Source organism: Ovis canadensis, chromosome 6 (assembly GCF_042477335.2).
Source record: "Ovis canadensis isolate MfBH-ARS-UI-01 breed Bighorn chromosome 6, ARS-UI_OviCan_v2, whole genome shotgun sequence".
Lineage (NCBI taxonomy): Eukaryota > Metazoa > Chordata > Mammalia > Artiodactyla > Bovidae > Ovis > Ovis canadensis.
The window spans coordinates 105861110-105872245 of NC_091250.1; the positions used below are offsets into that span (position 1 = coordinate 105861110).

Consider the following 11136-nt stretch of genomic DNA (forward strand, 5'->3'; position numbering starts at 1 on the left):
TGCTTTACTAGCCTAATCACTGGGGCACATTTTTAAGAACTGTAGTTCCTAGAGCTTGGTAGCCATTCCATTTACTCAGAAAAATATTAAATGGCAAAAATGACATAAAGGTAAATGTTATACTCTTAAAAATAATTATTTTTACAGAACTTGAAATACTAAAGCTAAGTAGCAAAAACTAAAATGGAATATTAAACCTTTACTTTTATGCACGTTTAATTGTTCTCTCCCGCCACTAAAAAACAAAATATCTTGATTTACAGTGCAACCCAATCTGTCCTAAAAAGTAGTGTAAATAATTGCAGCTTCAGGGATATTTCTTTTATTAACAGGTTAAGATGTTTCCTGGTTTGGATATATCAAAACTCCCTTTCTTGGAATCCTGCATGGATTGCCAGCAGTTTAGGAGCTAGAACAATTCTGTTCACACCAAGGGAGCTTTACCTGAATTCAGTTCTTTTCTGTTGTTTTAAGTACATTTACAAACATGATTATGCCCACAGGTAACAGGAAACCAGTGTTTCAAAAGAAAAACTTGATCACACTACCAGATAACACAGGTATCCTAAACAAGTGCATGAATGCCCCAAGGCTTCATGCTGCTGCCAGAAGGACATATTTTTTTGATTGCTAAGAACTGCCAGATGACGCTTCATGAAATATAAATGCAAGAAAGCCTCTGAGAGAGCTCAATAAAAACCTTCCACCCATCGGTCTAGGAGGATAAGAGCAAGATACTATTAACAAGTGCAGGAAATGGATTTCGGGGTTCCAGTATCAGTCTATCTCTTGATCAATGGTAGGTCATTTCTTTTTATTGTGTTAATGTTGTGTCATTGTAAAATGTGAACAGGATTTGCTTTCTCTGTATGAGTGAGAAGTTGGCTTTTAGCAATTGTTCTTTATGACAAAGATCCAAGCAAGGAATCCGTGGATTCATTTAGTTTCTTATGTAATGTTTTGACCCATTCCTCTCTTAATATATTTTGATAGCTTTTTTCTGAGATCTCTATATTGTTTGTTCTATACAACTGAAGAGCAGTTGAGACATTTTAACTATGATATGATAGTGTCCTTGTGATTGAGTGAGTTTATAAATGTATTCATTTTCTCTTAACAATTAGTGGGTTTCTATTTTCTCTAGCTGTAATGTAGTGAATGGAATTGATATGTATGAGAAACTATCAGAAAACTGCCCTTAGTAGGTTATGGATCTCAAATGTAGATGAAATAAAAATAGAACAGATGTGGGAAGAGACAGAATAACTTTTGATCTGTTGCTTGTACGTAGAAGGAGGCTCGCCTGCTAAAGATGCCTTTCCCCTCCTTCACACAGCAATGACAGCACTGACTGGAGAGGCAGCCAGGACTATAAGCCCCCCAGTCACAACCCAGCAGAGTAACTGGACAGTTAACAAAACAGAAGGTATTTTTCTTCACACGTTTGTATTTCAAGTGACTTTTTAAAAAAATGTTTGAGCGAAATTTGGATTGTGATAAAAGCAACGCTGGAAATTTTTAAACATATATCTTATTATTAAACAATCTTTTATCGGGACATTGTGAAATGGAAGTGGCAGGTACACATGTCGCAGAGAATCATCTTTTTAAAAGGAAGAAGTGGAGCAGGTGAGAGAAAGTTGTCTTCAGTTACAGTCCTGGATGTGAAACCTGCCACACTTTCTGCCTGATTCCTGCTGAGTTCCCAATAATCCAGGCACGTCTAAAGGCAATTTGTCCCCATTTTGACATTCTCGATGAGTAACAATATTTTGATCTGTGATTATGAGCTCTTGCAGCCAAAAAAATTCTGGCAAGCAGATGAAGCCTTAATCCACTTTCTCTAATCTTGGGAAACGTCTTTTTTCTAGTTTGTCTTTGGGGTTTTTTTGTTGTTTTAGTGTACGCTGTATTTCCCAACCACTTGTACCAAATTTTTGTTGTTGATGGTGATGACATATTTTATTATTGTTATTAAAATAGTTTCTGGCCATTGTTGAGCATCAGCATGTTTCCAAACCCTTTGAACTCTTAGAGGTGAATTTAGGAAGCTTGTTATCTGCCAAGACCTGTGTATCAGGTGGCTGTGATTCTCAGGCAAATCAAATATCACCCCCTGATGGGAAGATGGGCTTTGTGATTTACAACAAAAGAAACACCATATCTTGCTCTCAGAGCCTGGCAAATAAAAGAAGATGAAGTCAAATACTTTGTTTGTGAACATGAAAGATAGTAATACTTAAGTATTCTTCATTTCACCAATAACTTTATATTTTAAAAACTTCCTTAAAATATTTTACCCATTTGAATTTTTGAGCATATATTAATTTGAAAAACAAAATGTGCGGCTTTTAGGATAACTTTTAGCCAAATTCTTCATGTCTCCGAGACTTTAAACAAAGAGAAAGCATCCTTGTGGGAAGATAATACTGTTGAAATTAAAGAAGTACAATTCCCTCTGTGTCGTAACAGTTTGCCCATCACCACCGTTTTTCTTCCCTATTAGTGAACTGCAAATCAATAGCCTCCAAGTTACAGGCAATAATATTGGAAAGAAAAGGGATTGAATATGTCACTTCAGTAGTTTTCCTTTGTGTTCTTGATTGGGGAATTCTAGTTTCCTGCTTATTGTTTAATCTAAAAACTCTGAATCCAGCACCTCAGGAAAATTTTTGTGAAGTTATAATTAATATTCTTGTCCTTAGGTGGAAGATGAGTCTACTGTCTCCTTAAAAATATCTTCTTTCAGTTCTCACATTTTCTACTAAGTCCTGATTCAGGCTTGGTTAGTTGAACTTAGTTAATCTTGAAGTAGGAGGAACCTAGTACAGTTTATAATGGGAAGTTCTCACTGCCTTAATGATCAAAGCGAGAAATTAGATTTACTATGCTACGTTTAACAAAATGAATATGAATTTTAAGGTAATGTGCATTCTCAACCAAAATGAAGTTATACATTGAGGACATATGATGTTTATTCACAACAATGACAAAAATAAAATGCCACTAATTCTGCTTGAGAAGAATTTAAGAATCAAATATTAAACTATACTAAAATTATACCATTTTACCCAAATGTCATTCCCACTGCATAAACCCCAAGAACAGCATAGGTATATGTCTTTAATACATCAAGGAATGAAAGATAACCTTTCTGAAATATATGTATTTTGCCACAGTACAGCTTCCCAAAGGGAAGTATCCCATAAAAAGGCTTCTGGACACTTGACCGCAAAAGTTTAACCAGTGTGGTCATCTGAATAGTCTAAGAGCTAGGAATCAAAACCCAGGTTTTCTAATTCCAACTCCATGGCTTTTCCTACAATCTCATAATGCCTCTTAATTGAGTAAAACTTGTAATCAACATCCAAAGGTATTGTCTTAGCTATGTTAAACCTGAGCCATAAATTATTTCTGGCTTCATATATGGGTCATAACAATACCTCTTCTGAAATCAGTTATGGAAACAATTTCCTTTCCATTAGTTACTTAAGGTCCACAGATGAGCAAGGGCAGATTCTTGTCTCACTCCTCTGGGGAGAGAAGAGAAATCAAATTCATTATCTCACAAGCCTATATCCACATCTCCCTAAGTGCTTACTTCTCAGGTATATGAAAGCTTCTATATTAATTACCATCCAGGATACATTTGGGAAGCCTTGTTTAAGATACCATACTGACTAGAATCAATGCTGCCACCTTTTGGCAGACTTGTATCTATATCTTATAATGAAATTTCTGAAGAACAGAATGATAGTCCACCCCCACCACCTAATTTATCAATATGTCTAGATGATATTAACCTAACCTTTGTATATATAACCTGCCAAAGGAATGAATCAATAGTTCAAATGGCAGAGCGCTCAAAGAATATTCTTAGAATGAAAGGCCTTTTTGTATATGTGTTATGAATCTACTATGAAAGCGTGACCCACTTCATCTGTTAATATAGTATCTCCTTTTTCTAGCTGACTACACAGAAGTACCCATAGCCTTGAAGTTCTCACATCCTTGCCTGGAAGACCACCATAGTTACTGCATCAATGGTGTCTGTGCATTCCACCATGAGTTGGAGAAAGCCATCTGCAGGTAATTACAAAGAACTTCCCAAATCCTAGAGACGGGAGAAGGAGACTGTATGCCTCCTTTCACATGGTGTTTCATATGGTACATTTATATACACCTCTATCTTACCCAGTAAAAAAAGGTACATGATCTGAATATGATTCACCAATTCTCTTTGTATTTGAATATTTAAGGAGTCTTTTTCTAACCTACCTAATTCTCAGTACTTAAAAGTATGGTTCCTAGATTAGCAGCATCTGTGTAATCTGGGAGCTTGTTAGAAATGCAGAAGCTCATGCCACACCTCAAAACTACTGAATCCAAAACAACTTTTGAAAAGTGAAAATGTTAGTTGCTCAGTTGTGTCCAACTCTTTGCAACCTCATAGAGTATAGCCCACCAGGCTCCTCTGTCCATGAGATTCTCTGGGCAAGAATACTGGAGTGGGTTGCCATTTCCTTCTCCAGGGAATCTTCCTGACCAGGGATTGAACCTGGGTCTCCTACATTGCAGACAGATTCTTTATCATCTGAGACACCAGGGAATCCCAAACCAGCTTTCAATGACATGCAAAGACGTTTCTAAGATTTTTATGAGTTAATTATAGGATGAAATGAAACTATGGCAAAAATATTTCAGGATTATAAAGTTCTAGATCAACTGAGATACTGCTTATGACCATTGATTTACTCAGCATCCTCTTATGAAAGAGTAGGTTAACAATTTTCTAGGTCAACTCATGGGGATGTCCTACCTTTCTTCTCTACCAATGAGGGAAGCTGCATTAATATGGGATTTTAATCAGATAATTAGTGCAAAATGCATGGCTTCTTCTTCTTTAATAGATGAATTTTCATTTGGTATGTGCCTCTTTAAATCATTTTTATTTGTTTTCATTTTCTGAAATTAGTCATATGTGTTTCTATCTTCATGAGTTTTAACATTATACATTTTTTCTTTTTTGTTTTTTTAAAGGTGTTTTACTGGCTATACTGGAGAAAGGTGTGAGCATTTGACCTTAACTTCATATGCTGTGGATTCTTATGAAAAATACATCGCAATTGGGATTGGCGTTGGATTACTATTAAGTGGTTTTCTTGTTATTTTTTACTGCTACATAAGAAAGAGGTAAGAAAAAAAAAAACAAATTATGAAGTCACTAGATACTCATTCATTTGACAAACATTTACTGAGCCCCTACAAGGTACCAAGCATTGACATATATAATTGTCTAGTGAAAATATGGCTGTAAATCTGGCAAGTTCCAGCATGTTTGTTTTGATGCCTCTTCTCATAAACCCAGGCAAGAGGTGGAGATTTACCTGCAGTTGCAATAGGATAGCTCCAGTTTACAATTTCCCTTCATCCTCATCTCTGTCTGCCTACATCAAGTTATAAATGAATAGGACAGTCAGTCCACAAGGGTGAAGATTAACTGTGTCCTGGGCACAACTATATGGAGTGCTGAATACCATGTTTGGGACACCATACATGCTCAGTAAATATCTGTTGAATGGACACATCAAAATATAAGTATGAAATTAATGAAAGTGTATAACAAACTTGGGCCATTTTCCTCCTAGACGTCAACTGAGGGTACATTCAGGAGATACTGCCTACTGCTAAAAGCTAAAGAAGACAAATTTGATGCACTAAGTATAAATTACTCATGTATTAATTATTAATTATTATTTCTGGCCTTTCCACACTGGTAATTTTACCTAAAATCCACATAAAAGGAAAAGTCAAAAAATACGTGACATACATTAAAGAAAAGTAAAAATACATTTCTTTTGCTGTACTCTGTTAACTAAGTTGTCATTTTTAAAATGACCAAAAGTTATTATACAACATAAAAAAAATGTTTTCTTAATAACTGCACCTTAGAGTAAAATTTGTTATATCAATTGTGGATCGATTGATACAAAATCTATTAAATCAGCTACATAAGAGATCAAGAAAGGAAAAACAAAGAAAAGGAAGTAAAACCTTTTAGTGTAAATAAAACAGCTGCCTGAAATCAAGTTCCCTAGAAGAAGAACTATGAAAGAGATTCTTGAGTGAGTGATTGGTCAAGGAACTACTCAAAGCTGAAACTTGTAATGAAGTAGGAAAGCTAGAGCACAGTGGAAAGGAAGCAAAGATGTAGCTTTAGCTGAAATCTATCCTCAGCCTGATTCCACAGGGAGACCTAGAACATGAATGGCATCTCTGACCCAACCTAAGGAGGTGAGGGAGCTTGGTTTTATCACCCAGCGTCATCAGGTGTGGATGTCAGGATAATCCTGTCAGGTAAGGGACAGGGCCTTGGAATCTCCCAGAAATCTTCAGGCAAAATCCTCTCTTGGCTGAGGACAGTCCTCTAGAGAAGGATGGTGCTACAATCCTCTAAAGAAGGATGGTGCTGTGAGCCTTATTATGGGCTTCCCTGGAAGCTCAGCTGGTAAAGAATCTGTCTACAATGCAGAAGACCCTGGTTCAATTCCTGGGTCAGGAAAATCCCCTGGAGAAGGGATAGGCTGCCCACTCCAGAATTCTTGGGCTTCCCTGGAGGCTCAGACAGTAAAGAACCCGCCTGCAATTCAGGAGACCTGGGTTTGATCCTTGGCTTGGGAAGATCTCCTGGAGGAGGACATGGCAACCCACTCTAGTATTCTTGCCTGGAGAATCCCCATGGACAGAGGAGCCTGGTGGGCAACAGTCCACAGGGTCACAGAGAGTCGGACACGACTGAGCAATGAAGCACAGCACATAGCACATGAGCCTTATTAATACCCATGGCTGCTGAGGGATGGGGATGGTAAAGGGGGTATAGGCGGGACACCTAAAGCAACTGTTATACCAGAGCATTTATATAATTCTCAATAAGCTATACAAACAGCAGTCAAATTCATATGGAAACCAATGCTCTGTTTTAGGTATCTAAAATTGAAATCACCTTACATCTGTTCCGGAGGAAGACCACTGTGATGCCTTTGTAAGAAATTTTCATGAGGCACTGGTGTAAATCAGTGGGCCCAAAACTGAAATCTTCAAGTGAAACAACAAAACTTCCCAAGCTGACTAGAAAGTTGGGATCATGGTGAAATGAGAGAATAAATTTCAACGTTGGTCCTTAGACTCTGTCATCGTTAAAGCGCCGTGGGAGCCAAGGGAACAAGCTACAGTGACAGAAGTCAAGTTCACAGTTCTGCTCTGGGTTTGCTGCTTCTGTGTGGTTTTTGTTCTCCCTATGGGATATTGAGTTTTACACTTCTGACTACGTCAGATGTGAATTCTCATGACAATAATTATCAACTGTGCAGTTGTTAGGGGAAGCACACTGATTGAAACCTCCCACCCTGGCCAGGCACCACAGTAACCACTTGCATGAATTGTTTTATGACAGAAGGTCCTGGTAAGGAACAGAGAACTAATAAGCCTGCCTCCACCAACCTGAAGAGTTTGGGAAAGGTCAAAAGGAAACCCCACCTGTCCGACTACCTCCCAGAATCCTTCTCTCTGGCATCCATCTTGGCTGAACAAGGTGTGCACCACCAGGAAGGACTCCGAGTCAGAGTGATTGGCTAAGGACAACCTGAAAACTAATCCTATCACCATAAAACCCAAGACTGCAAGCCATGTGACAGAGCAGTTCTCCTGGGTTCCCTTACCCTCCTGCTCTTCGCCTGGGCGCCATTTTCCAATAAAATCTCTTGCTTTGTCAGCACATGTGTCTCCTCAGACAATTCATGTCCGAGTGTTAGACAAGAGCCCAGTTTCAGGCCCTGGAAAGGGTCCCCTCCTACAACACAGCCTAAGCAAGGCCATGCTTGGGTTCTTCACTATGCTTGCTACTGGGAATTTGGACCACAGCTCTATGGACCAAATCTGAAATATGCTGCTTTCATGGTGTCTAAAAGAATGTGATATCAACTACTCGGATGAGATTAGTGTTACGGCACCGCCGGTGACCCAAACATGTGACTGAAGTCTAAGCTAGGGAAAAGAAAATGGAATGTCCGAGGCAAACACAAATCATCCCAAGCTTGTGACAACACTGTGAAATATGGAATAAGCTAAAGAGTTTCTGATGACTGAAAACTTATCTGGATATTGAGCCTTGAATAGGCAAAACATTTTTGTTTCTGCATGGATTATAAAATTTTGTGCTCGACTCACTAGTCCTCAAATGCTTATGTTCATCACTTTCTCCTATTGTTAGTGGAATTACCTGGTGACTATTTGGACTGACATTCTAAAATTCTACTAATGAATACAACTCTACAATTGACTCTGAAATAGAAACTGAAGAACCAGACATTTTCACCAACCAAGAGCATGTGGAAACTTTCTGTACCATTTCTGGATACCTGATAGAAGATTTATACGTGGAGAAAATGGAACATTGATAGAAATAACATTTTGAGAATTATGGTGCTACCTGTTTAATCATTATTCTTCCACCTAATTCAAATAATCCTAGGCCCCTTAATTTATTTGGGCTTTCATGTCATTTTCCACAAAGCCTTTCTAGCACTAAAATTTGATATTGAGAGAAGGGAGAAAATTTTCCACATCTGTGTTGCAAGTGTGATTATTCTCAACTCCATGTCTGTCCCCAGTCTCACCCCTCACTCTGAAACACACCACTGGATGTCATCTTCGGTGTGTATTTTAGTGTTTGGTTGTTAAAATAATAATTTAAGAATTTGTTCTTAAAGGAAGTGAAACATGAAATTAAAGAATAGTATCTACCATGTTTCTTTTAGATTCAATCTAAGACTATGGACTTTTTTCTTATTTTCTATTGTGGAATAGATAAGCAAAATATTTTGATCATGGCATGGGTTAAAAAAGGAGTCAAGGTGAATTTTCTTACAATGGAAGCCTAGTAGCAATGGCTTCTCTTACATCAAGTTGTGACTTTTCATTCACTTCTAAATAAAACTACCTCCTGCTTTCCTTTGAGTAGAAGGCATTTCACTTGCTTAGTTTGTTTTTCCTTCAGAAGGAATTTAATGCAGATGAATTGCACATCAGCACTTTCTGCATGATCTCACAAAGTATGCAGAGGTTACATCATCCCAAGGAGTAGGGAGGTAAAGGTTCCTCCCAATGACTCCTCTTCCTGAGCATTTCAAATAGGTGTTAAAGAGCTGGGGAGAGTCCAGGAAGAAACAATAAAGCTTAATTAAGGACTGCCTTCTGATGAAAAGAAAGAGGAAGTAAGACTAAAGTCTCTGGAGAGGTGATAAACTAAAAAGTTACAAATATTTGCTGTCTATATGTGTACTTAACTGAATCGATATTGAACAAGAAATTAAAATTCCCAAAATGCCAAACCAAAAAGTAGATCAAAGCAGAAAACCAACAGAGGTTCAGTTTTTTTCACCTTTGGAAGAGTATGCATTAACATCATAAAATCCACCCAGTGAGAAAATATGGAAATTTAGAGTGTGGCTCCTGAGAAGCCATCTGTTTGTGATCAGCCATACAAAGGAATCTTGTGCTCATATAACCACTAGAGTTCATTTTCCAGGAAGGAATCCCTAGTATTCTCATGGCAATATCTGCATTTGTAAGCAGGTCTTCAGTAGGAACATATATAAGATGTTCTGCAACTCTTTCATTTTCTGTTTTTTCCTATATGACATAAGACCCTCCCTGCAAAGAAGCCTACCAGTGAAGATCTGGTATCAGAACTACATTTTCAGTCATTTAAGAAAGAAATGAGAACATATTTCTGGCATCTTTGACTAAATCAAACCAGCCAACAGGGTTCATCAATTTCTTTCATTTCCCATTTTGTCTCCTTCCTGTGTCTACCCTTCAGTTCTTGAGAACACATTCTTAAGTCATCAGCATTCATGAGTGCTCATTAATTAGCCCTTTGGAGCATGATGGCAACAGGAGCGAACACTATAATTTCAGTCATGCTTGAGCGAATAAATTTACAAAAAAGGAATTATAACTGCTTTCCCCAGGTTATTTTTTTTTTGTATAATTATATTGGAAGTAGATGAAATTATAATACAGTTTGTCTTTTAGTGTTTCCTGGCACAATACAACCCTTTAATTTTGAAATGTCCCATTTTGCTGACATCAAGAAAATGTCCATTTATTATATGCAATTGAAAAAAGAATGTCTTAAGGAAATAACAATGCAAACATGAGTAATTGAAGCTTTGATGTTGAACAGAAGGACACTTCTCCACAGAAGACCGTGAGTAAACCATCTAATTTCTCTCCCTTGCAAACTGTAACACACTCTGTGATATGATGTAAATATTGATATCCTACAACCCACACTCATGGGAAGGGTTACCAGAATCTCTCTATTGCAAAATACCACTCTTTCTGGCTTACATCATTACTGTCTGACATCAGGATACTAGCATTTGCCAAGATGAACTGGAAGTGTTGAAATTTAATTTGTGAGGTTGGGACTGCTCATCTGGGTGAGTCTACATTTCTGTCCAAACTTTTGGCACAGCCTTATTCAGTAGCACATTCAGAAGCATATCTTCCAGATTCAGCTCCAAATTTCTGTTAAATGTTCAATGAATGCACAACTCAGAGTACAAGGCCTAAGTAGCTATTTCTGGAGAATTCAAAGTATAGACTTCTTGAGAATAACCGTGTGAAAAAATGTGATCCATCACTACATTTTACTCCTCCGCCAAAAGGAAACATGAGGGCTGTTATAGACTGTGGCCAAAACCCACAGCTTCCAGAGAAGTATTTCATAAAGATTAAGAATGTGATTATACAGTAACAAGAATTGAATTGTTTAATCAGGTCTTATGCCTATACTTCATGGGCTTTCTGAGTAATTTTTATCTCTCAGATAATATTGGAGCATAAGTAACTTAGATTAAAATTCTGTTAATACCACAGTCTAGCAAGTATCAAACTAGCAGTTTTCTTTAACAGAATGTTAGTTAGGCTTCATATCTTTCTGGAAAAACAATGGCATATCTAGATTTTTTTTTAACTATACAAAACTATTGATTCAATATTGAGTCTCTTCTCAAACGAAACTGAATAGTGTAATATAGCTACCATTTATGAGCATTTAAAATGTTTGAA

The 11136-nt window shown here is 37.4% G+C and overlaps 1 protein-coding gene across 1 annotated transcript; it reads left to right on the plus strand.

Moving 5' to 3' along the window:
- Nucleotides 1–503: 503 nt before the first annotated feature.
- On the plus strand, nucleotides 504–8822 carry EPGN (epithelial mitogen). Its single transcript, XM_069594370.1, has 5 exons — nucleotides 504–799; nucleotides 1337–1426; nucleotides 3969–4089; nucleotides 5041–5193; nucleotides 6984–8822. The coding sequence occupies exons 1-5, from the start codon at nucleotides 757–759 to the stop codon at nucleotides 7033–7035; spliced, it is 459 nt and encodes a 152-aa protein (XP_069450471.1). The 5' UTR covers nucleotides 504–756; the 3' UTR covers nucleotides 7036–8822.
- Nucleotides 8823–11136: the final 2314 nt, after the last annotated feature.

Excerpts from the sequence above, each read along its gene's own strand:
- EPGN (XM_069594370.1), top strand. The coding sequence starts at position 757 with ATGGATTTCGGGGTTCCAGTATCAGTCTATCTCTTGATCAATG. Across the intron at positions 800-1,336 it reads AGTCTATCTCTTGATCAATG|CAATGACAGCACTGACTGGA; the intron begins GTAGGTCATTTC and ends TCCTTCACACAG. Across the intron at positions 4,090-5,040 it reads TTGGAGAAAGCCATCTGCAG|GTGTTTTACTGGCTATACTG; the intron begins GTAATTACAAAG and ends GTTTTTTTAAAG.